Source organism: Littorina saxatilis, linkage group LG8 (assembly GCF_037325665.1).
Source record: "Littorina saxatilis isolate snail1 linkage group LG8, US_GU_Lsax_2.0, whole genome shotgun sequence".
NCBI classification, from domain to species: domain Eukaryota; kingdom Metazoa; phylum Mollusca; class Gastropoda; order Littorinimorpha; family Littorinidae; genus Littorina; species Littorina saxatilis.
In genome coordinates, this window is record NC_090252.1 from 1,499,126 (window position 1) to 1,525,677 (window position 26,552).

Here is a 26,552-nt window from a genome sequence, read left to right on the forward strand (position 1 = left end):
TTTGCACTTGCAGAGTCCCACACTGTGGACGCATAATCAATAGTTGATTGAATATATGCCTGAAAAAACAGTTTCCGTGTGCGTAGGTCTAGAAAGTGTTTAATTTTTGATAACTGATATATTTTTTTAGAAGTATTTTTTACAAAGTGTATCTAAATGTTTTGACCAAGACAGATTATTATCAATGGTTATTCCCAAAACCTTATGGTTATCAACTTCAGTTACATCTTGATTTTGTATTTGTAGTTTAGGAAATTTTGATGATAGATTTTGTCGTTTTTGTCTAGTGGTTAGAAGCATGCATTTAGTTTTATTTGGGTTCAGTGACATATGGTTTAGTTCTGACCATTCCAGCAATCGATCAATGTTTTCTTGGAGGACTCTTGCTAGCTCACTTAGATCTTGGTGACTAGAATGAATTGTATTATCATCTGCAAATAGTTCACACATGCATTTAACAAATAACGGTAGGTCGTTAATATAGATAGAAAATAGTGAAGGAACAAGAACAGAACCTCGTGGTACTCAAAACCTCCCTGTTTGTTAACAAGAGTATGACTGATTCAGATAAGTACTTTGCTGTCTGTCTGAAAGGAAACATTTTAACATATTAACATAATCGGTTGCCAGTCAATAACTCTCAAGCTTTTTGATAAGGAGTTTATGGTCAATTAGGTCAAAAGCTTTAGCAAAGTCAACAAATAGAGCAGCACAGAACTGGTTACTATTAATGTTGTTTAGCCATTGGTCAACTAAGCTAATCAGCGCTGTTTGACATGAGTGTTTTTTCCTAAAACCTGATTGCTTATCATGTATCAATTTGTTGTCCTCAAAGTGCAAAAGAATATGCTTATTGATATGTTTTTCAAGAGGCTTTGAAAGGATTGATAGAATTGATATTGGTCTGTAATTTGAAGGATTTGTAGTATCCCCCGATTTAAAAAGAGGAATCACTTTAGCTTGTTTGAATTTACTTGGAAAACAGCATTGGTCGATACATATGTTATAAATGAAAGTTAATGTATCCGTGATTATTGGAGCTGCCATTTTTATAATTTTTGCATCAAGCCCATCTATGTCACGTGTTCCGCTTTGTTTAAGATGTTGTAGCTGAGAGTAAACATCCAATATAGTCATTGGTTGCAATGCATGATGAACATGGATATGTTTGGAATTGCAGTATTCTTTCAAAAGTTTTAAATCATTTGATTCTGTCCGATCATAAGAAATCACTTTATCGGCAATTTTTGAGAAATGTTCATTAAGTGTATCTACAGAAATATTAATAACTTGTGAGGATTTATTTGCAATGTCTTTGTTTGTGAGTTGGTTAATTGCTTTCCAAATAGATTTTGAATCTTGTTTAGATGAAATGAGGTTTTGAAAATATTGTTGTTTACGTTTTCGTTTCAGGGAGTTCACTTTATTTCTTTGTTGTTTGTACTCTTCATGTGTACCATGTTCTTTTAAAAAATCACGGAAATTTGCTGCATTTTCTATGTCTTTGTCGATCCATTTAGGTTTTTCAATCTGCTTGATTCGATGTGTTTTAAGGGGTGCGTGTTTGTTATAAATATTAATGAATATAGATATCCAAAAATCCAAAGCTTGGTCAGGGTTTGTAAAATTGTAAGTATTTGAAAGTGGACTATTTTTTAGATCAGAAAGAAATGCACTTTCATTGAAATGAGAGAATGAACGATATGTAATTGTTCTGTGACCTGTTTTTGGAATTTTTACCCCTTTAGGAGACCATGTGGTACAAATGGGAAAATGGTCACTCACAGCAAAACATGGTACACATGTTTCTTTAATATGACGTTTTTCAGAAACATAGATATGATCAATAAGTGTTTTAGAGGTGGAAGTAATACGAGTAGGTTTTTGAATCATTTGATGTAAATTTAATAGATTTAGTGTTTCCAACCAATTCTTATTTTGCTTCAGAAGATCGATATTAAAGTCTCCAAGAAGAATGATTTCTTTTGATTCATTTAAAACTGCATCCATCATGTCCATGAATTTATCACACCAGTTTACCTTCTCTGCTGGGTTTCTGTAACAGAATCCAACAATAATTGATGCTGATTTTTGTAAGCATATTTCCACCCAAATGGATTCTATTCCATGAGATTCAAGTTTTTCAAGACGCTTGTAGGTTAATGATTCATTAATATAAACTAACAAACCAGTTTCTAAGTCTTTGGAAGAATCTTTTCGTAATGTTTTATAACCTGAAACGAAAATATCCGAATCAAGTATGTTGTTAGATAATCTAGATTCTGAAAATCCAAAAATATGAAAGTTTCTACCATTGTTAGAAAGTAAGGATAATATGTCTGTCATTTTGTTATATGCATGGTTTATGTTTAAATGGCCAATATGAAGCCCTTGTTTTACAAGCCAATTATTTTGACAATTATGAGTTGAAGAAGACATACAACAAAATTTCAAGGATAAAAAAATACAAAAGCAAACACCTCACACACAAAACCCCACGATGATAAGATACCGATTAAGCAAAATTGTTCACAAAAGGAATTTCAATAATTACAGTTAATAATGTAATTATAGAAGAACTATTTTAACAGATTAATCAATGTTAATATTATTGTTTATAAAAACAATTTTGAAATATGCGAAAGCTTTGAATCGCAGGTGAAGTCCTTTTTCTTCTTTCAAAGCTCTGTTATATTATATATAGTCTTAACGTAGCGTAGAGAGAAATGTACCGTTGAGTCTGAGGATGTATTATAAAAATACAACACAGATTAAATTTCAGTCACAATGACACAAAAAGCAATCACTTTAAAAGTTTGGCAATAGGGATTCAAATATCTAAAAGCTAAGACTACCAGCACATAACCACATACACATGCACACACACACACACACACACACACAGACACACACTCACACACACACACTCACACACACATACACACACACACACACATATACACACACATATACACACATACATACACACACACACACCACACATACACACACTCATACACACACGCTTAAAAGATGGCACTTTTAGTAGGCCATTGATGGGCGCATCTCATTAAAATTGTGTAGATATGATAAGAAAGCATGCACCTTGGCTGGGTGCACAGGAGGGAGCCAGATGAGCTGTGTCATGTGGCGGAAGAACCATGGCTGGGTGCATATGGGGTGGAGCAAGGTGGGCGGCGTCATGTGGTGGTGGAGGGTAGCTGATAGGTTGTCCGAAACGGTTGAAGTGCCGAAAAGATGGCTGATACTGGTGATAAGCGTTGGCCGGTCCAACGCTGTGTTCATCAGCGGCGTGTTGGTTGCGAGAAGTCAAAGCAGGTGTCACGTAGTAGTCATTTGCTCTCGAATGCTGCTGATTGTGTGTTACGGCGAAGGGAAGAGGAGAAGCCAGGCTGTCACCACCTGAGCGATGCTGTGGAGCGATGTTTGCCGGCAATGGTCTGTCACGGAAGAAGCCCTGATGATTTGTTGGGAGGCGGGTCTCCAAGTGCTGTGGGAGGGCGGGAAAGTCTTCTTCATATCTCTGCACCGATTGGTATCTTTTAGAGTGACCTCTTTGATCAACGTGTTGATGCTTTGACACACGATTGTCATTGATGGTTGATTTGGTGTAGTACTTGGTGAGGGAGGGGGGGAACAGATTTTCTGCCAGCCGAGCTACGCCTTTTGGACTAGGATGAATCCTGTCCCTGTAAAGGGCGAGACGCGGGGCTCCACTCTCAGTCACAAAGACAACACCATGTCTTGCACATACTCTGGACAGGTTTTCATTGGATGGTCGGATGATATCATTTAGATCACTGCGCCCACGAGCAGGTATGATTGATGATGCTCTCAGGACTGCACGGGGAAATGCACACCTAAGAGTTAGCAGTAAATCGGTCCACATCACCTCACTAATGGTGCTAGAGGTGTTTGTACATGTATTGATGCCGACATGTACAGTGACCTGTTTCACTGAAGGGGATGGCGACAGATCTTTTCCCCACATAACTGCGTCCTCAACCATCATTCCATCCACACTCACTTTCTGAGGCACACTATATTTTGATGGCAAGGACTTGTTTAAGTTTACTGTCTTCAGTACAGAATCGCCAATGAGTATGAAAGTGGCATCTGGTTGGATGGTAATTTTTCTAAGTATTTCCTCTGGGGTGGGTCGATGTTCCTCTTGACTATTGTCATCTTCACTGGTGACATCTTTTTCTGAGTTGACTTCACATTCCGATGGTTCATTATGTTGACTCATATTGATTTGTTGATTTAACAGGGGAGGAAGGAGGTGTCACAAAAGATCGTCGGTGCTTAAGGTTTGTATACATTGTCGGCGTGTCTTTAGTAGATGAGGGGGTAGAAGGATGTGGAGTAGTGGGTTTGTTTTCATGAGAATGAGTTGAAATGGATTTTTTTGCAGGTTTGTTGTTGACAAACGTGTGTTGGTCGTTCAGTTTCACTTTCAGATCACCAACAAGACTTTTGAGTTTGTGATTCTCCTCTTCCAGATTGTTCACTTGGTTTGACAGTGCTGTTATTTTATCTTCTAGTTTTTGTACTGCCGCACTATTTTCAATCCGCATAGAGGACTTGATGCGTTTCTCAACGTCTTGCAGGTTAACAGCTAATAATTCGCTAACATTGGCCATATTCATTTTTAGGTCCATGGTTTCATGTTCAACATCTTCCAATCTGGTTTTCATTACCATTGTGCAGATAGGTGTCAATCTAGTTGATTGTCTTCTTTTTTTAAGTCTCTTTTTAGCTGAGGTTGATGTTGTTGAGTTTGGGGTGTTCGTTGTGTTTGGTGAACTGTCATCATCATCCCAGTTTGATAGGTTGAGATACGACTGGATGAAAGGGACAGGGGCAGTTTTAATGTCTTTTATAAGATCAGCGTCAGTCGATGATTTCGTTTCGTCGTTCATGGCAGTCACTAAGCTTGCAGTTTGTAGGAAGTCCTCTTCACTCCAGTTTGGACATTTGTGTCCTTGAGCAAGCAGTGTGCCGCTCTGCGATTTATGTTTGAAAAAGAGTGTAATTGTTATCAGTTTTTGATCTCGAGAATCAATGTTTGTATCAAACAGTCTTATAATTGTTTTTCTGAGATCATTTGGAACATCTTTGATGAGTTGTGTGCCACAACTGTAGGCAGGTTCGTTAGTAGGGAAAGACAAACATTGTTCTTCCTCATTCCTATCTTCCACTTCCAAAGTTATTTGTTGCTGATCATCCCGAAGTTCACCATACTTTGTGATTAGCACAGACCTCCTCTTAGAGAGAGAGAGAGAGAGAGAGAGAGAGAGAGAGAGAGAGAGAGAGAGAGAGAGAGAGAGAGAGAGAGAGAGAGACTACGAACGAATACGAATGTTTAATGCATATTCATGAGAGAGAGAGAGAGAGAGAGAGAGAGAGAGAGAGAGAGAGAGAGAGAGGGTACGAACGAATACGAATGTTTAATGCATATTCATGAGAGAGAGAGAGAGAGAGAGAGTGAGAGAGAGAGAGAGAGAGAGAGAGAGAGAGAGAGAGAGAGAGAGAGAGTACGAACGAACACGAATGTTTAATGCATATTCATGAGAGAGAGAGAGAGAGAGAGAGAGAGAGAGAGAGAGAGAGAGAGAGAGAGGGAGGTCCAAGAGAGAGAGAGAGAGAGAGAGAGAGTACGAACGAATACGAATGTTTAATGCATATTCATGAGAGAGAGAGAGAGAGAGAGAGAGAGAGAGAGAGAGAGAGAGAGAGAGAGAGAGAGAGAGAGAGAGAGAGAGAGAGAGAGAGAGATAGATAGCTCATTAAGACAGGAAGTATTATAACTTTACGGGTAGGATTAAACACTACTTGTTCCATGTTTATCACCAGGAAGAACATGGAGCCTACAAAAAGCTCATACAGATCTTTGGTGCTGGGATTTATCATCACATGATTGTTGTCTTCAACGGTGCTGATACTTACGGAAATACACCCGGTTAGTTCTCTTATCATGTACGTGGCCAGACCTAATAGTGATGATTGACAGATCTGTGAGGATTTAGGTCTACATTATTTGTGACACTGGAAGGAAGGTATCTTAGAAAATATAGAAATATGATGTATTCAAATTGTGTGTGTGTCCTTCTCCCACACCTTCTCACACAAACGAATGCATACATTTGTACTGTGTTTGTGTGTGTATGTGTGTGTGTGTGTGTGTTTGTGTGTGTGTGTGTGTGTACTTGCGCACGTGCGTGCGTGCGCGGCACATTGATATATAAATGTTTGTTTGCTGTTGGTCACAATCCTGTCTATGGTGTACGTGTACTTGCACCTGATTGTTTGATTTTTTCAGCCGAGCAAAAGCAAGCTCTGGACGATGAACTGAAGAAGTCCTCCGCACGAATGAAAATAGTGCTACATGAAGTCCGCCATCGGTATTACGGTGTCAGCAACACGGCATCACGTTCCAACAGAGACAAACATGCGGCAGAGCTGCTGAACATGATGGAGGTTAGCTGACGATAATATTCTGATTTTTGTGGAGTGCAAGATACTCCTGTATACAAGGTGCCCACCCCACGTTTTATTGAAACTGAGCACAATCAAACGAATACACTCTAAACTGATTGAAGTGTTCTACTTTTGACTTTATTTCTGTAACAAGTTTGAAACACTTTGTGGCCTCCTACATAGTCCTACCAGGAAAAGAGGCACACATAATAAACACATAGGTATCTCTGATTTATTTAGTTAGTTAGTTAGTTAGCTGTTGCTTTTCGGGTCCAGCGGACCATAATAGGCCAAATCAGGACCCCCTCTGATCTATTAGGCGCAAGCAGAAACCAGTACAGAAAGAACAAGGCTGCCGTCAAAAGATAAAAGACAGCAAGTTCAACATTTTAAATGTTCACACATGTTAAACTTGAGGCGCATCTCATGTGAACAACATGTGCTTCTAGCCGTTATGGTTTATTAGTAAACATCTGGCAAGCCTATGGTTTATTAGCCTTCTTCCCCAAAATCGTAAGGCAAAAGAACTTTATTTTGGATTTTTCCTCCCAAAACCTTTATCGGCAGGAGTACTTCACACAAGGCATCCAAAGGCACAACACAGGTTTAGCCTTTTTTTGTCAGCGTGTGTGTTGTCAACCTATAAAACGCGTCGATGCAACCCGATAGTTAATTCAGTCGTATAAATAAAGGCGGCCTTCAACTTTGTTGTCATAATGCAAAGACATAGTTTTGAAAAAATCACGTTTTTCTAATTTGATGAGAAAATAATCTCCTGAAAAAAGAGTTAGGGCATTATCAATAGGACAGTGTTTTGGTTCACGCAGAGGAAAAGGAAAATATGTCCAAAACACAGGTAATTATGGCAGGAGACAGTAAGTGATTGGGTCACTTGAACAAACGTGTGCATGTGAGGATACGTTTTTCACGCCAGGTAGTCCCAATATTTCTTTACTTTGCTAGACTAAAGTTCTCTCCCCTCTCTCTCTCTCTCTCTCTCTCTCTCTCTCTCTCTCTCTCTCTCTCTCTGTCTCTCTCTCTCTCTCTCTCTCTCTCTCTCTCTCTCTCTCTCTCTCTCTCTCGTATCTGTCTGTTTGTCTGTGTGCGAACCTGTTTTGTTTTTGTTTTGCTTTGTTTTAGTAATTAGTTCTTTGTTTATATGTTCATAGGAGCTGATTGCTACAAACGACGGTGCACACTTTGGGCATCAGGAATCAGGCAGCAGCGACAACAACGATAGCAGCAACAACAACGATAGCAGCGACAACGATAGCAGCGATAGCAGCGACAGATGCGACAATTACGAGTGATAAAAGAGAACATTTTTGGAACACATTATGTGGTTTCACAATCAATTGTGGAATTGACAGTACGTTTCTTTTCTTTTAAAGTGTCAAAGCAATCTACCAAGTCATTGATAAAAGTGCCGCGTTTTTTGTCATGATACCCTACAAAATGACGCAAAAAAGTCCCGTTTTTGACTGCTCTTGCGATCGACACCTGCAGCAGTAGGAATAGCATAGCTCACGAAATACGCAAGGTAGCAAAACAAAACAATCTGTTCAGGGTAGATCATTGATTTAATTTTCTTCTCGTATGTAAAAGTTGCAAAGTTTTGCCTATTGTGATTTTTTGACGTTTTTCATTCGGCCCTTCCGTTCTTGTCTGGTCGATTTGGCATATACAGTTTTAATGAAATGACACGGCAATTAATGCTTTAGTTTAGGTTCGAAATTTATTCAATAATTTTTTGGCGAAGTGTATATTCATTAGGAGTAAATATGTCGTTTTGCTTCTGTTTTTGTGCACATGTTGTTTTATTTTTATAATCACATCTCTTCATCTGTTCATCTACTGGTTTTCTTTAACAATATTGCAAGCGTGCGGGCGATCATATTGACAAATCATTTTGTTGAACCCGTATGAACTAGTATTTCAGTCCTTAAATGTCAAACATTCACAGCTTAAGAAAAGCCACATGTGTGTGTACTTGATCGCTGGAGCAAATAAACATAAACAATCATTCTTAAAATACATCGCGAAGCTTTGTTTACTTTTGTTGGTGTGACACTGAATCTGGCACGCATGTCTGGAGTCCCGATGTCTCGTGTCATGGTCAACGTCAAAACGATCGAGATACAGTTTTATTCTTTGATCGTACAAGTGGAGAAACTAAATATTCTTCGCTCATTATATTCAAAAAAAATCCCTGTGCTGTTAATTTTTTAGTTACCGGAAGCGAAATACTAATTATCAATATTTGACAAGCTGTACGTCCGGCATTTCAACTAGCACAGACCCTTGCAAATAGTACATGTATTTCCTAAGACGTTAGAAAGCATTCACGCACTTCGTAATTCTACTTTTTCTTTTTTGTCTTCGAAACTCCACATTAAACTTGGACTTTCTTTCTTTCTTTCTTTATTTGGTGTTTAACGTCATTTTCAACCACGAAGGTTATATCGAGACCGGTAAACTAGGACAGTATTTCTAGAATGGTATTGTTTTGTTGATATCGGTTGAATTGTAATTGCTGTTGCTGCTGTAGCTGTTGTTGTTGGACCAGTTCATCCATTTGCTTTTTGCTTTCCATTCACTTTATGTCATGCATACGATGTATGGACGTCTTACTTGTAAAACCTCAGAAATCAACCAATTGCCAAACCACAAACCAAACCAGTTAACTTAGCTATTTACCGTCGGATTGCCAATAACCACGCTAAACGTATAACGCTCTTGCAGACTTTGTCAATTAGATAAATTACTATGATTATCTCCCAAGGATTTTACCAATGAATTTGCATTTTCTCTGCTGGGTGGATTGTATGTTGCATAAAATAGTTGTGTCAGTGTATTTACCATACACACAAAAGCCAAGTTCGACCACAAAACAATAACCCGACGTATGTGATACATAAAGTATTTCTTTATTCAACAGCATCTACAACAGAGCTAGCTGCATATCAAATGGCAAAAAAAAAAAAATCCTTTTATCGCAATTCTTAACAAGTCGCGTACGGCGAAAATACAACATTTAGTCAAGTAGCTGTCGAACTCACAGAATGAAACTGAACGCAATGCCATTTTTCAGCAAGACCGTATACTCGTAGCATCGTCAGTCCACCGCTCATGGCAAAGGCAGTGAAATTGACAAGAAGAGCGGGGTAGTAGGCCCTAGTTGCGCTAAGAAGGATAGCACGCTTTGCTGTACCTCTCTTTGTTTTAACTTTCTGAGCGTGTTTTTAATCCAAACATATCATATCTATATGTTTTTGGAATCAGGAACCAACAAGGAATAAGATGAAAGTGTTTTTAAATTGATTTCGACAATTTAATTTTGATAATAATTTTTATATATTTAATTTTCAGAGCTTGTTTTTAATCCAAATATAACATATTTATATGTTTTTGGAATCAGAAAATGATGGAAAATAAGATGAACGTAAATTTGGATCGTTTTATAAATTTTTTTTTTTTTTTTTACAATTTTCCGATTTTTAATGACCAAAGTCATTAATTAATTTTTAAGTCACCAAGCTGAAATGCAGCACCGCAGTCCGGGCTTCGTCGAAGATTACTTGACCAAAATTTCAACCGATTTGGTTGAAAAATGAGGGCGTGACAGTGCCGCCTCAACTTTCACGAAAAGCCGGATATGACGTCATCAAAGACATTTATCAAAAAAATGAAAAAAAGGTTCGGGGATTTCATACCCAGGAACTCTCATGTCAAATTTCACAAAGATCGGTCTAGTAGTTTAGTCTGAATCGCTCTACACACACACGCAGACAGACACACACACACACACACGCACATACACCACGACCCTCGTCTCGATTCCCCCCTCTACGTTAAAACATTTAGTCAAAACTTGACTAAACATTTAGTCAAAACTTGACTAAATGTAAAAACATAATGAAAAAGATATCATACATTATAGTTTATGCCAAGTAAAAACATTAGTAATTGTGTCTCGAAATAAATCTAAAAGAAAGGATGCAGTTTCAGTAAAGCCTTCATAGTGGGAATAGCAAAATATATACTGTTATAGTTATGCAGCTTAAATGTACAGTAGGCGGCAGGAGAAACACACCACTTTCGACTTGGAAAAAGATAAAAGTTAAAAAAAAAATGTGTACTAGTCGTACATCTAGTAAAATATGATCCACGAAACTATGTTATTCGTTTTGATTTACTTTATCTGGTTCATATTTTACATTAATTTGAAAACGACGAAAAAAAATCATTTGCAACAGCGGGCGCGAATGCGGTGTGTTTCTTTTGCCATGCTATTTATAATAAAAACTGAAAAAAATGTACGCACTAAGTCACATGCATACATTTAAATATATTTATTTCTCCAAGAGCGTTAATCTTACTTAATAGCACCAGTATATCTTTCTCATATAATGGGCGGGGAAATAGCTCAGTCGGTAGCGGCGCTGGTTTAAAAACCAGATCTCGCGTGGGTTCGATCCCCACGTTCGGCGAGGGACTCTCCTTGGTGTCCGAACACTCCCGTGTGCACGCATGCGCACGATAAAGAACCCAAGTTCACAACGAGAGTCTCAGGATTGGATACACGCATGCAGAAAAAAGGAAAACAAAAAGGGTAGCGCCGTTTACTGTATGGCAGCTCGCTTTCCACAGTGAGAAAGCAGCCCGAATTTCCAGGAGGGTAACCTCACAGGACTATATTAAAGGCACAGTAAGCGTCCCGTAAACCACCACATATACTGTCAGGCTTTTACACACAGTACAAACACCCTTCCATTTGAACGCTCACCAAACGGGAACATCCTAGGTGCCCTACGTAAAGAGCGAGCAGTTTTCAAAAAATTAATTTTGCGGATTGTCTCAGAGACAATCGGACGCCTCGTTTTGGCGCTAGACCTAACTTTTAAAATCTAAATAATAAATTGACAGCTTGTTACACAAACATTCTTAAATCATAAAAGAATTCTTTTTTCATCAAGACAAGATCAGTACAATACGAAGTTTTGAAAGTTTGAAAAAAGAAACGCCCGGAAGCAGGGTCACGCAAGGTCGTGGTTCTCGCAGCAGACGACGGTTTATGCCTATCGCCAGTTCCTCTGAACAGTCAAAAGCCATCGCGAGAGTTCTTGTGAACCACAGCCGTTTGTTTCGTGCATAGTCAGAGGTACGTAATAACGTGCTATTGCAGAAAAGCTCACAGGGAGTCGCATTCAAATTACTAACTGGCGACCATTGTTAAAAAGAGAAACACGGGTTCACGATGGCTCAGAGGTAAGATAAACCACGCAAAAATAAATTCGTTGAAAATTGCTCGCTCTTCACGGAGGGCACCTAGAATGTTCTCAAGTGGTGAGTGTTTAAATGAAATGGTGTTTGTACTGTGTGTAAAAGCCTGATAGTATCTGTGATGGTTTACGGGAGGCTTACTGAGCCTTTAAATCGTATCGTATAAAAGACCAAGGAGACAAGGAGGGTAGAAACATTGAGTGAGGAAAAAATAAGAATTGAAGAAAGGAAATCAGACAGTATGAATAAATGATAATCTCATATTAACTTGAAGATGACTTTCATTTATTACTATTCGGAGGGTAAGTGTTTAAAGCTGTAACAAAATATCTGTGTTATTGAGGGATGAGTATTGAAGAAAAAAAGTGGTCTGGGAATCCTGTACCGAATTCTGTATAGCTAAGTCGGCCTGAAACCCGACCTATGCTAGCTGCCTGCGCGACATTGACTACGCCATTCCATGCTTGACTTTTACACTTGTTACTTCCTTGTTTGCAAGGCAGAGCAAATTCTTTTCCAGCAAAAAAGATAAACGAAACGAACTGGAATACACAAGTACTGAAAAATGGCGTTGATGCATAAACAGTACATAACGAACAAAAGAAGAAAATTAAATCAAATACCTACCCAGAACAGTTTTTGTTTTGGTTATTGTTCCATTGATCACATTTGGCTAGCCTGTAACAATGATGCTTGATTAGTGGCAAACTGCAAACAGTAATGAGTTTATCATTATCAGCGCCAAAGCCAAGCCACGAGTACCTTTAAAAAACAACAACACTGTATGCGTTTGACTCTTTTACGTGGGGAATCAAAGTTTGAATTGTTTTTATAATCAAACCAAAATCTAACAACGGCCAAGTATAATAATTTCTCTCGTCGGCAAGTTAAAGGGATACTATATCTCGCTGTTTTGGGGGATTAAGTTTGTAATTTGAAAAATGTGGGGAATCCACTGTACCTGCATCTGGACGCGCACTGCACTATTAACTCGAAAAATGCACGTCAAGTATGCTAATCAATTAAATCAAAGTGAGTGAATGAGCTTCGCTCCTCTTCTCTCCAATGCAGGTAGAAAAAAAAGTGGTCCGGAGGCGCCGCCTGTCGGCAAAAGCGATTCCACCTTTTTTTGACGCCAGCATCCTAGTAACACTATCATGTTTACAAACAAGAGAAGTAACTCAGGAGAAGAATCCTAACACAACTTTCACAAAGAAGGATCTTTAATTGCGGTTTTTACTACATTTAATGAAGCTTTAAGAATCTTTTTTTTTTTTTTTGCGAAGGGAAGGCAATCATTCATAGTAGTAATATTTGCTACTCAGTAACCTTATGTAGTAACTTTGGAAGCTATCTGGGAGCCTTTCACGTTTTACGCAGATATGTTCCCTTTGGGGCGGGGATATAGCTCAGTTGGTAGCGCGCTGGATTTGTATTCAGTTGGCCGCTGTCAGCGTGAGTTCGATCCCAGGTTCGGCGGAAATTTATTTCAGAGTCAACTTTGCGTGCAGACTCTCTTCGGTGTCCGAACTCCCCCCCCCCCCCCCCCGTGTACACTACATTGGATGTGCACGTTAAAGATCCCACGATTGACAAAAGGGTCTTTCCTGGCAAAATTGCTTAGGCACAGTTAATAATTGTATACCTATACCCGTGTGACTTGGAATAATAGGCCGTGAAAGGTAAATATGCGCCGAAATGGCTGCAATTACTGGCCGTATAAAATTTCATCTCACACGGCATCACTGCAGAGCGCCTAGAACTGTACCCACGGAATATGCGCGATATAAGCCTCATTGATTGATTCATTGATTAAAGAGGACATACTCGTAATCACTCGAAAGACTTCTACTGTTTTTTTTGGAACAAATCAACACTTTTCACAGACTGGAGATGACTAATGTAGCCTACACCTGTACAATTATTATGTAAAAGGAGAAGCAGTGCGAATAATTTCCACACAGGACTTAAAAGCAACTTAAATTTAGAAAATCTAAGACGACTATAAAACATGACACTTTCCTGAGCTAATGGAACCGTGCACAGAAAGCACGAAAGAGTCGCGCAGTGCAATTTCATACATCTGTGTTGTGCATAATAAAATTGTTAAACTTTAATAGTAGTTACTAAAACATCAACCATGAAGAATTGTAAAGACTACGTATCACAAAGTTTCAATTTGAGACTTTAAAGTCGCTTGTTACTTTGCCTCGTTTGTTTTCTCTATCAATTTTAATTGTCCCTTGATCATGTGATAAATCTTTGCGAACGGATCTCGTCTAATACTACGGAAAAGAGTGTGTTTTTACAAAAGTTTGAATATCAACTTTATCAAAACGTAATGCGGAAATGGTAACATTTGTCACACAGACAAAGCATTTTTTTATTTTTTATTAAATACCAGGCTATCCAAAAAGATCAATACAGAGAGAGACAACAAGCATCAGCATTACACCCGACACTAGGTCAGTAGTGCCACATCAAATACAGTTCTGGCAGCTAGGCTGTGTATACGACCTACATTCAATATACATCCTATTGGAGTAAGAAACATTATACATTATATGTACACAAAATACATGGCATAGAGGGAAATTGTTAGTTCATCGGTGTAAAGAGAGAGAGAGAAAGAGAGAGCGAGGGAGAGAGAGAGAGAGAGAGAGAGAGAGAGAGAGAGAGAGAGAGAGAGAGAGAGAGAGAGAGAGAGAGAGAGAGAGAGAGAGAGAGAGAGAGAGAGAGAGAGAGAGAGAACTCGTACTCGAAAACTTTATTACCGAGGGATGATAGCATTAGGTCCATATGGTCCTTTCTTACAGCTAGTCCGTACTATAATATACACATGAAACGAAGAACAAGTATGACGAATAAACAAAGAAATCAAATAAAACACAATCATGTAGGGAAAAGTATAACAAACTTTGGTGTGCTTGTGGAAGCATACTATACACTTTCTCTTTTACGCAGAGAGAGAGAGAGAGAGAGAGAGAGAGAGAGAGAGAGAGAGAGAGAGAGAGAGAGAGAGAGAGAGAGAGAGAGAGAGAGAGAGAGAGAGAGAAAGAGAGAGAGAGAGAGAGAAAGAGAGACAGACAGAGACAGAGAGAGAGCGAAAGAGAGAGAGAGAGAGAGAGAGAGAGAGAGAGAGAGAGAGAGAGATTATGTCACTCCAGCTTTCTCGAAAAGCCATCACATTGTCATGACATCTGGCTGTGATTTACATCATAGAGCAAAGATACATGACTTCTGTTTGGCCAATCTCTTTAGACCTCACGACAATGCGTTGAATGGTCTGTTCGGCCTCCTTCTCGTCGTCTAGGATGGCTTGCTTCGCTTTGCGTTCAGCTTCCCTGCGCGCAAGGTGTCGGCGCTGCTGGTAGTGTTGCATAAGGCCCTCCGCGAAGCTGTTGATGTCCCAGATCAGTCTTGATGAGTAGTAGTTGTTACCGTTTCTTCGAACCGTATCCTGTGCCATAACCAAACTTAACATTAATAAATGAATTAAAATAACCAGGACGTTAAACATCATTAATATCCCCTTCCAATATTTGCCAATCTACAAATGTTATAGTTGTATGGACTCACTTACCAGCATAGTGATGGTTAACTCTTGGATAAGGGAATCTCTTTCGCGTTTGGGAGAAGTGTTGCTCATTCCCACGTATCTGTTGTTTGCATCAGCAATGACCTGCTTGAGATTCCCAGGCATTTTTTTAACTTCCTCGTGCAGTTTCTTTTTTTTCTCTTCTGCAAGAACAAACCACGCAATATTGATTTGAAAAAAAAGTTTATTCGAAACACAGAATATGTTATTACTCAAGGTTGTAAATTCATCTCGATGTTAAGGTTAAAAAAGCATTAGAATAAACATTAAAAATAACAAGAACGGTTTATTATTGAAACGTTTAATTTATGACAAAACAAAACGTGACATTCTCTTATCGTCGATCCAGCGGTTTTTCAAGTGGATTGACACTTATATATATACACACAAAATAAACTTATCTTACAAATTGTGCAGAAACTCACTCAGAAGACACAATTATCTCGAGCTTTCACAAGGAAGGGAGTTCACTCATGTCATATGAACCACATTTGAAGGTGCGGTGACGACCAACTTGTGAATGTTTGTGTGATAAACCTTTCCTTAAGGCCCCAACAAGGACGACAGTTAGGACATGAGGTTTATCATTTGAGGATCAAGGTTCTATAAATTTGAGTTACCCCTCCCCCCCTCCCCCTTGGGTAACTCAAGTTTTATTTACCAAATATGTACGATAGTTTTCTGGTGTCTTGCATGCTAAAATTGTCTCACGACCTTTGGTTTTATGAACGAGCAGCTTCAGGACAAGAAACCTGTGGACTATTCAGGAACCTCAGGGGAGATAACTTTTGCTAGCATGACCAAAATGTCAAGTCTTGTGTGATTACTGCACACAACTGCACTGACAAAATTAAGTGAGGACATACAGTTTATTATAAACAGATTATATTATAGCTTTTGAAATCTCCGAGGGAGATACAATCATACCTTACAATCAATGACAATCCAGCCCGCCCCCCTCATACGTTTATTTTGGAGCTTTCCTTTCATTGTGTGTTCTTTTTACGGGTCATTCGTGAATGAATTTACAAAAGTTTTTTGCGATGGTTATATTGGAACAAATCTGTCAGGGCCAACACCCCGGTTTGTTATCATTACTGGCAGTGGGGAGGAGGGTGTCGTGAATACATCTTATATAAGCTTAATATTCACACAAGTCTTGTGATGTAAAATGAGCTTACCCATGTTCCGGCCAGTCAGACTGTCCATCCCGTTGAATACCACGATGAGGAAATTCGTCATCTCTTGTGAGAACAGTTCTTTCAGTTTTGTGTAGGCTTGAAACTCTTCCTAGATACAACAGTACAAAACAATACCTGCTATAGTCAAAGTGTGAGTGTGTTAACTTCTCAGTGACACAACCCTGAAAATATAGGAAACAAATCAAAAGGAAGAAGACATTCTCGTCCTCAAAAAGCATATTTGCTTTTGAAACCCAGTCAGTAATTGGGTTACTGGGTTGTCGAGGACAATGAAGGGGCTTTGTCCCCCTTGTTATCTCTGTCTGTGTGTGGAAAACATATCTATGAATCTGTCCACATTTTTAAATGACAGTTGATACATACATTATTGAAAGAATTGACTTGATATGACTTTTCATTTTGTCTTGATTAGTTTTTAAACAAAATGAGGCGGCACTGTGCTTTCTGCATTTTCAAAACTACTCTTTTTCAAAGTAAGAGAGAGCGAGAGACAGAGAGAGAGAGAGAGAGAAAGAGAGAGAGAGAGAGAGTGAGAGAGAGAGAGGAGAGAGAGAGAGAGAGAGAGAGACAACTTTGAACTTTGAACTTTATTACAGGAAAGATAGCATTAGGTCCGTAGGACCTTTCTTACAGCTAGTCCTGGGGCCAGTTTCATAAGCCAGAAACACAGTCGACCGACTGCAGTTGTCCGAGATAACCACAGTAATCCGACGTAATCGGGTTTCACGAACAAAATTTCGGTCGACTGACTGCGGGTCGTCTCACCGGAAGTCGGCCGAACACGGTGAAGCTCTCCCCCCAACACTGTGTTCGGCTTACTGCGGTAAACCGAAAAAAAATGTAATTATCCGCACAGTCAATGGCAGAATGCTCACACTTGTTTGGATTGTGAGCCAAACCTTGTGATTGTTCTTCGAAATGTATCTATCATGACGCAGTAATCCAGGAGACAAGTCAGGGTTATGTCTTGAAGACGTCACATGATGGCGTAAGAGGGTTAGACGTCACGCGAAGGAATTACTGAAAGTCTCGGTCATTGTTATTTTGAGCGGGCCAAGACTTGTTTTTTCTTCGAAATCGGCCATTTCCACGTGCGAATGAGCAAACGGAAGTGGTAATGTTGCTAAATTTAGCCCTCGACTTGGCCATTCGGATTACTGTACAGTCGGTCGACTGCGGTTGTCCGCGGGTGACGGTGATTCGCTCATGAAACGCGCTTTTCGGTGACCCGGCGATCAACCACAGTCCATCAACTGGGCAGTCGATCGACTGTCAGTCGGTTCACTGCTATCTTATGAAACTGGCCCCAGATCTAAGCAAAAGGGTTATAATCGAAATGGGAATACATAGGAACAAACTTTTTATGATGAAACGCAGACACACGCAATACTAGTAATATAAGAATAATATCATTCTGTACAGACATGTGATATACAGATATCACAATACGGGCAATACAACCATACATTATTAGAACACACACCAAGTTGACGCAAGACACACACATGCACATTTCAGAAGGATAGAAGGCATACATACGTTTGAGCAACCAGGCACATCACATTAAAGTGATGTTTGAATGTATTTTTGCAGATGTGTTTTGAATGTTTTAAGGTTACTGATCGATTTTAAGCATGTAGGTAGGGAGTTCCAGACATAGGCTCCCGAGTATGAAAGACTAGTTTTAAATATGTCAATGCGTGGCTTCGGGCAGGCCAGATTATGCTTGAAGGTGGAATACCGAGAAGGAGTTGATTGAAACTTGTGAGTTCGATATTCGGGTGCTTGGTCACGTAGGATCTTGTGCATGAAAACTGATTTATTAAATAAAAGCTGTTGTTTAAGTTGAGGTATATTGAGGGCTGTCAGTTTTGCGTCAGTAGTTAGTGATGGGTCAGGCAGAATGAGTTTAGCTGACCTTCGATGACGAGAATTTATAGTTTTGAATAATGCATCACTACAGCCATCCCAGATGACAGAGGCATAATCAGAGGTTTGATGTGGGCGTTGTAGAACATTTTTCGGGCGTCTAAAGTTATGACTGACTGAAGTTTTGAAAGTAGGAATAAATTTCTTGAAACGCGTTTACACAGATGTTCAATGTGGGAATGCCACCTAAGCTTATCATCGATAATCACGCCTAGCAGTTTGTGTTCGCTAACCTTTTCTATTGAGTTTCCGTTGATGGTGAGATCTAGTGAGAGGGGGGACAACTGATGCTTCTGGCGCGTTGTAATTACCATTGATTTAGATTTCAGAGGGTTTAGGACCATGTTGTTTTCAGAGCACCATTGTGAGATGTCTCTAAGGGTGTGCTGAAGAGATTGTTGAATATTTTCAAGACGTCTATTTTGTGTCCGTAGTGTTGTGTCATCAGCGAGCATGTGGCATTCTACTGAGTTGTCAGAGAAGTGAAGTGGAAGGTCATTAACGTAAATACAGAAAAGAATAGGACCTAAGACAGAGCCCTGGGGTACTCCATATAACACGGACTCCTCTCTTGAGTACGCACCATGTACATAGACTTGTTGCGATCGGTTTTCAAGGAAAGACTGAAAGAAAGACAGAGAGTCAGATCCATTGAGATATAGTGATAATTTGTTGAGGAGAATTTTATGATCAACGAGGTCAAAGGCCTTAGAAAAATCTAAGTATACGACCCCAGAGCGCAGTAGAACATGAGTGGTTACTGCGGAAACCAGACTGCAAGGGGTGGAAAAGGGCCAAACGGTCCATGTATTTTGTGAGATTAATGTGAATATGTCTTTCAAGAAGCTTTGATAGTACTGAGAGTAAGGAAATAGGGCGGTAGTTGCTAACATCAGAAGTGTTTTTGGATTTGGGGAGAGGAATAACTTTAGCTTTCTTTAGTGCTTGCGGAAAGGTATTGCGCTGTATGCAGAGATTTGAAGATATATGTGAGAGTCAACTGTGTAAGGAAGGGAGAGTTTTAATAAGTGGTTGCTGATTTCATCAGGTCCTGAAGATTTTTTTGTTCTGAAGTTGTGAATCAGTCGTCCTAATTCGTGCACTGCAATGGGTGGGATTTGAAAGGGTGCTTTATTCACCGTCTTTTGTTTGCAGTAGAGGGATAGATTGTCAGAGTTGTTGGGAGAGGAATTGTCAGGGTTGCTAAGAGAGGTAGCTACAGACGAAAAGTGAGAGTTAAAGATGTCTGGCGTTAAGTGACGGGGGATCTGGGTGGAGTTAGAAGTGGAACCTCTGATGAGTGAATTTAGTGCACGCCAGATCTGCGAGATATCCCGGTTATTCTCAACGAGTTTATTAAAGTAAGCTTTCTTTGAGTCACGAACCATGTTTTTTAACCTATTTCTAGCTGTTTTATAATCTTGGAATTGTTTAGCTTTTTTGAACAGGTCACGCTGATCCATGGCTTCAGTTATTTTATTGGACATCCAGGGTGTAAGTTTAGGATGCTTTACTCTCATTTTCTTTATAGGTGCGTGCTTGTTTATTATAGGTGATAGGGTGTCATACCAACATTCTAATGCTTGATCAGGGACCGTGTGGTTGAAAACTTGGTCAAATCGTGCTAGAGAGAGAGAGAGAGCGAGAGAGCGAGAGAGAGAGAGAGAGAGAGAGAGAGAGAGGGGGGGGAATAAATAGAGTATTACCTTCGTAAATCGTCGGTCACATCTGAGAACCAAGAGTAGAACATGGGGCCCAGGAGCAGCCATCGCAACACTTTTGCCCAGTTCTCGAAAGATAACATGTTCTGGGGCATCTGTATCACATAAACCTGGTGTGTCCACAACCTAGGATCAGAAAAAAAGGGGATAACATGAGTTTCAAGTAACGATGAATTGATGAAAGCAGCCATGTTTTCACATTACTTTAAACGAGGACACATGCTCAGCCTTTTTGTTATCTTGAGATTCATCTAGAAATTCTGTGTCGCTTTAAGGTGTGACAAAATGTGTACGTGGCGTCCTTATTCACGTCATGACGTTTTTCGAGCTGAGTTTGCCTTTTGTTGTTAGAGATAGGGATTTCACTTCGAAAGAGAGGGTCAAAAAGAGACCTGTTGTTTTTTTGTCGTGTGCTTCTAATGCAAACACAGTCAGAAAAATAAATCTGTCTTTATTTCTTAACAAATTAAAGCAAATAAAACTTGTATGCATTCACTAGTTACCCAGTTATGGGCGTTTACGAACTTTTTTGTTCAATGCAGACAGAATGCTTGTCAGCAAACTTACGTTTCGTGACTCGTTATTTACATTACCACGAACATTCTCAGGAAGAAAGTTTACCTCGAACAATGTCCCACTGCGCCTTCCATAATGCCATTTGCATTTGACTGTCTGCGACGCCATGCCACCTGCTACGTCGAAAACCTTGGTGTCCAGAAGACTGTTGGACAGGGAGCTCTTTCCGCAACCCGTCTTCCCAATAACAAGAACACGAACAGCTTCACAAGAAAGGAAGGTAACATTATTCAAACAAAACAAACAAGACACATATTCATTGTCCCATGTACTTACTCACAAATCATATACTTGTCATAGTATTCTCGTATTATTATGCCCATGATTATTGATGAAAAACTGTTCCAACAAACCTTTTTCCATCCAGTACAAAAAAACTTCCCCATAATAAGAGCAGAGGGGCGCGACATTTCACATTCGTTTCTTTACTTGACATAAGGACACCCTATACAAACGTGACTCTTGAGGGCTTTGATCCCAATTCAATTTGTCGATACACACCGAGTTAATTGCATGTCGTATGCACGTCACAGTTGACGTTTTGGGGTCTTAAGCAAACCAATCTGTCTTCGGGAAACATCTCCAAGTTTTGATAGTTAAAAAAGAGAGAGAGAGGGAGAGAGAGATTGACTTACAACTGGATATAACCAGAGAGACTTACCGGGATCTTCTTCTGCCATGCTGATTGTATCTGAGAAATAATAATGGAAAAAATAATTGTTAAAACTGGAAATGCATTGTATGCTTAGAACATCCTATGAAAGGTTCTCTAGGCAGTAATGACGTACTTAACCTTCACCTTGCTTCCTGGGTCGTGGACGACCCAGAGACTCACAAAAGTATCTGTATCTCTGAAACTATTTGGAGGTTTTGATTTAGACTTCATGTAATTCTCAACCACCTAAGGACCCTCCCACCGATTACTTTCTGAAGGATCATCTTTGTAAACAAACAAATAAAAAAAAGACATCATTTGAACTGGGCATTCCGGATAATGTGAGTCGTGGGCGACCCATATGGAATTAAACAAGTCGCGTAAGACGAAATCAAAACATTTAGTCAATCTGTCGAACCCACAGAATAAAACCAAAGACTGTAGAGTACACGTACTGTGTACTTTACAGTCTCTTATAAAGCTGAACGCACTGTATTTTTTCACGAAGACAAAATAGCTTCGTCAATCCCATCTTAAACACACGGCCAGTACAACTGGCCTTGACACGGAACAATCCAAGGGGGGCAATCTTAGTCATCTGAAAGAGGTAAATCCAAACGCAATCCGCCTTGTTCGAATTTATAGGCTTGGACGATAGAGAAAAATAAGAAAAGCAAAAGCTGGAACCAGTCTGGACGAAACTGCTATCAAGAACGCAGAATTGATTTTTTCTGAGGTTTTTTTTTTTAGCCGTAAGCGCCATTTCTCATTTCGAATTTCTCATAACTGCTGTTCACAATGCGGCCGAAGTGAAACCAACAAAGGGGCCTCACTCTGGAAGAATTTCCTGCTCCGATAAACATGGCGCTTACGGCTAAAAAAACCTCAGAAAAAATCAATTCTGCGTTCTTGATAGCAGTTTCGTCCAGACTGGACTCCAGCTTTTGCTTTTCTTATTTTTCTCTATCGTCCAAGCCCATAAAATCGAACAAGGCAGATAGCGTTTGGATTTCCCTCTTTCAGATGACTGAGATTGCCCCCCTTGGATCGTTCCGTGTCAAGGCCAGTTGTACTGGCCGTGTGTTCAAGATGCGTCAATCCACGCAGCAAGGAAGTCGCTCAATTTTTCCGTGCAACACAAAGTGAAACAATCATGCAAGAATAGCGAAATAGCGTACTGCGGTAAGGAGGGAAGCGCGCTTTTCTGTATTCTTTTTAACTTTTTGAGATTGTTTCGAATACAACATATTATATTTATATATTTTTGGAATCAGGAAATGATAAGGAATAATATCAAATCTTTTTTTGATCGATTTCTCAAATAATACTCAAAGTACTAATTAACCTATTTTCGTAAATTGTGATAACATTTTAAGAGTAAACATAACAAATGTATATATTTTTTAGATTCAGAATTTGATGAAGAATACGATGAAATTAGTGTTAAATCTGTTTGCGAAAATTCGATTTTAATGACAACTTTAATGAGCAAACTCATTGTCACACCTTAAAGCTTTCGTGCCGCAATGCAGTCCCATAAGTCCGTACTTCGCCAAAGATTGCTTGACCAAAATGTCAAGCAACTTGGTTGAAAAATGAGAGCGTGACAGTTCTGCCTCAACTTTCACAAAAAGCCGGATATGACGTCATCAAAGACATTAATCAAATAAATGAAAAAAAAACGTCTGGAAATATTATACTCAGGAACTCTCATATTAAGTTTCATAAAGATCGGTCCATACATACATACACCATACCCTCGTCTCGATTCCCCGTCTCGATCTTAAAACATTATCCCCGAGTGTCTGTGTGTGTGTGTGTGTCTGTCTGTCTCGACTTAACAGCTTATTGCTGGGAAACTACTGGGCGCAGTTCTTTCAAAAGTTGATACACTAACTTGATAATAGGTCCGATTGATCGTATTAAAACTTCATAATGTTACCTGGGACCTAAATGCTCCAAAAAACACAAAAGTTCTTGACGGTTGGACGAATTCAATCGGAGCGACAGCCAGCCATTGAGCTGATAGAACAGCGAAACACGTCATCCAGTGACGAGAAAAGCGTGATTTCCACTGAAAGAGAGAGAGTCGTCTGCTGCAGATCTGTCGTCTGCTGCAGGATCTGTCGTTTGCGCGCGGTGTGTGTGTGTGTTCATTTTGTGCACATGTGTTAGTGTTACTGTTTGTGTGTGTGTGTGTGTGTGTGTGTGTGTGTGTGTTTGTGTGTGTGTGTGTGTGTGTGTGTGTGTGTGTATGTGTGTATGTGTGTGTGTGCACTTCGCGTGCTGGGCGACCTAATTTTAGCACCCTAGGCATTTGAGTTCACTGGGAAAATTGTCAGAGTTAGTGGCTTTGGTGGCCAAAGTGATCCGGGTTCGACTCCCGGCATGGGCGGTCTATTTATTTTATTTTATTTTATTTTTTTAAATTCTTGTTTACTATTGTTTATTATGAACGTTTTAATGTTTAATTTTACTCTAATAATTTTTTTAAATGTGAAAAAAAAAATTCTTTTTTTTTGTTGAATCCAATTGTGAAGTGATCCGGGTGGAAAGCGATTCGTCTATGGCCAAAGTGATTCGGGTTCGATTCCCGGTATGGGCGGTCTATTTTTTTTTTTAAATTCTTGTTTACTATTGTTTATTATGAACATTTTAATGTTTTATTTTACTCTAATAATTTTTTTAATTATGTAAAATAAATTTAATTTTTTTTTTAAATCCAAGTGATCCAACATTTTAATGTTTTATTTTACCCTAATAATTTTTTTTAATTGTGTAAAATAAATTTAAAAAAATTTAAATCACTTGGATTGAAGAACTTTTTTAAAAATTTATTTAACACAATTAAAAAAATTCGATTCCCTGCATGGGCGGTCTATTTTTTTTTAAAATTCTTGTTTACTATTGTTTATTATGAACGTTTTAATGTTTTATTTTACTCTAATAATTTTTTTAATTGTGTAAAATAAATTAATTTTTTTTTTAATTCACGTGCACAAGACAAAAACTTTCATACTGGAGGAGCGAGCCAGTCTGAAGAGTACTCGGGTCCAGCGCCAGCGTTTTTTATTAGTCATAACTTGACTAAATGTAAAAAAGATTATCGTGTACGACCCATACCCTGCAAAGAGGCGGTAATGAGTCTATCCCTATTTGGATGGCGTAGGTCATGTACAACCCAAACTGTTTACGTTGAATCCTTCTTTAAAAGTATGGGTCGTACACAACCTACATCATCCGTACTGTCCAGTCTAAAACGTGATCTGGTGTCAGCTAAAAACAATACCTCAATTTTTCACATTTTTGTTATTCATGTCTGTGCCATGTGGGTTCTTTTCTCGTAAAAAAACAACATACCGTTGAAGAAATGTGTGTAATTTAGAAATTATGAAACGCAGAGGGCAAACGCAGCACAATATTTGTGAAAACAAACGATATCAATTACTTCTGGTGACCTTGACCTTCAGCATACCGACACCTATTTGTAGAAGTAATTTCCTCTCATAATTAAATGGAGGTATTGTTTTCAGCTGACGTTCATTATCTGTCCGTTATCCATCAAAATAATGAAACTACTTTCATGACTCAGGTCACTGATCATGAACAAGTAATACATATTTTAAAAGTCCAAACCTTTAACTGGTATTACTTTCAGAGATGGTGTCATTAGAGTCGTGGGCTAAAATGACGAAGTTGCAAAAATGTCTTTTGGGTTTCTTGAAGTATCAAATAACCTTACATAAATAAAGACAACAGAGTTTCCTGCATGAAAAAAGGGAACATTTCAAGCGATTCAATGTGAAATCAAAAGAAAGTGAAAATATAGATGATACATAACTATAACTAATGGGAATATTTCTTCGCCTGACATCCCCGGGACACCCATCCTGACCCCTTTCCACAAAGAAAATGAAGAAAATAAATATAAAACAATTAAGTCAGCATACTGTTCTTACCTTCCCGCAGGAAAGAGAGCAAAGGTACAGGTACAACTTTCTTCGTCGTCGCTACTCTCCCCCGCAACCTCCGCTCCGCCCTTACATGATTGACAGGTGTCTGTCACTGGATTGTTTTGAAACTGCTTCTATCCGGTACTCACAAGCGGAAGGGTGGGGTTCACAGAGCAATGACGAATCAAAATCTCGCTGTGAACCGCGGTAGCTCCACTGTATTAGGAGCGTCCCACGAGGCAGACGGTTGCACACAATATGTTCTGAGAAAAAGGTAGCTCCCTCATTATTGCGGATACGCAATTTTTTGGAAATGTTTTGCCCTATTTTAGGTGGCGGTCGATGGAACAGGAGATGTGGTAAAATAACTCGAGTTTTATAACATGACAGTAGGTTCAAGGATGGGTGCATGCATTCTGCCAGATCTGATTATCACGTTATCTTTGTCAAGGCCACAAATCTTACCCTTCACCTTTGGCTCAGTGCCCTCCCTTCCCCTTGCTACTCCCTCTCTCTCTCTCTCTCTCTCTCTCTCTCTCTCTCTCCCCCTCTCTCTCTCTCTCCCTCTCTCTCTCTCTCCCTCTCTCGCTCTCTCTTTCTCCATCCCTCTCTCTCTCTCTCTCTCTCTCTCTCTCTCTCTCTCTCTCTCTCTCTCTCTCTCTCTCTCTCTTTCTCTCTCTGTAAATAAGATACTGAATCTTAGCAAAATGACGATGATGACTTTTTAAAACCTTTTTTCATTACTATTATAATTATAATCATTATTATTATTTACGGTATCCCGACCGACCCTATTTTTTTGCGCGACCCTAGACTTTTTTTTGGCATTTGGGAAAAACATTTTTTTTTTTGTTGGGCAAAATAACTTGAAAATATGTATTTTTGGAGAAAAAAAAATTAATAATCCCGACCTACCGACCCTATTTTTTTGGCCTATGTTACCGTAAACAGACTATTTTATTTTTGTGGCCTTATCAATATTATTATTATTAGGCCTAAAAAGAAATAGGTGTGGTTACGGTAACCCGACCTACCCTATTTTTAGGGGCCGACCCTATAACTTGTTATTACATTTGTCAAAAAAACAAAAAACAAACAAAAAAACGAGTGCAGAAAACGCAATGAAAGCAAAAG

At 39.2% G+C, this 26,552-nt stretch overlaps 3 protein-coding genes across 7 annotated transcripts in view; 2 read left to right on the forward strand and 1 right to left on the reverse strand.

The window, feature by feature from the left end:
* Positions 1 to 8,888, forward strand: part of LOC138972505 (GTPase IMAP family member 7-like) — a 29,065-nt gene extending 20,177 nt beyond the window's left edge. For 4 of the 5 annotated variants that reach the window (XM_070345143.1, XM_070345144.1, XM_070345145.1 and 1 more), the window contains 3 exons: positions 5,878 to 5,983; positions 6,344 to 6,501; positions 7,671 to 8,886. In XM_070345143.1, the coding sequence (XP_070201244.1) occupies positions 5,878 to 5,983; positions 6,344 to 6,501; positions 7,671 to 7,811 (405 nt within the window). In that variant the 3' untranslated portion in view covers positions 7,812 to 8,886. Of the gene's footprint in view, positions 1 to 5,877; positions 5,984 to 6,343; positions 6,502 to 7,670 lie in introns of all 5 variants that reach the window. The other variant, XM_070345147.1, reaches the window with a different exon arrangement.
* LOC138972510 (uncharacterized) overlaps positions 1 to 26,552 on the forward strand; it is a 323,114-nt gene that overhangs the window by 155,186 nt on the left and 141,376 nt on the right. The gene's annotated exons all lie outside the window — the stretch shown is intronic.
* Positions 12,421 to 25,659, reverse strand: LOC138972504 (GTPase IMAP family member 4-like). Its single transcript, XM_070345142.1, has 7 exons — positions 25,425 to 25,659; positions 21,472 to 21,501; positions 20,856 to 21,013; positions 20,220 to 20,360; positions 16,564 to 16,672; positions 15,368 to 15,525; positions 12,421 to 15,244 (listed from the first exon to the last, which is right to left on the reverse strand). Exons 2-7 carry the CDS (start codon positions 21,488 to 21,490, stop codon positions 14,996 to 14,998), a joined length of 834 nt encoding a protein of 277 aa, XP_070201243.1. The 5' UTR covers positions 21,491 to 21,501; positions 25,425 to 25,659; the 3' UTR covers positions 12,421 to 14,995.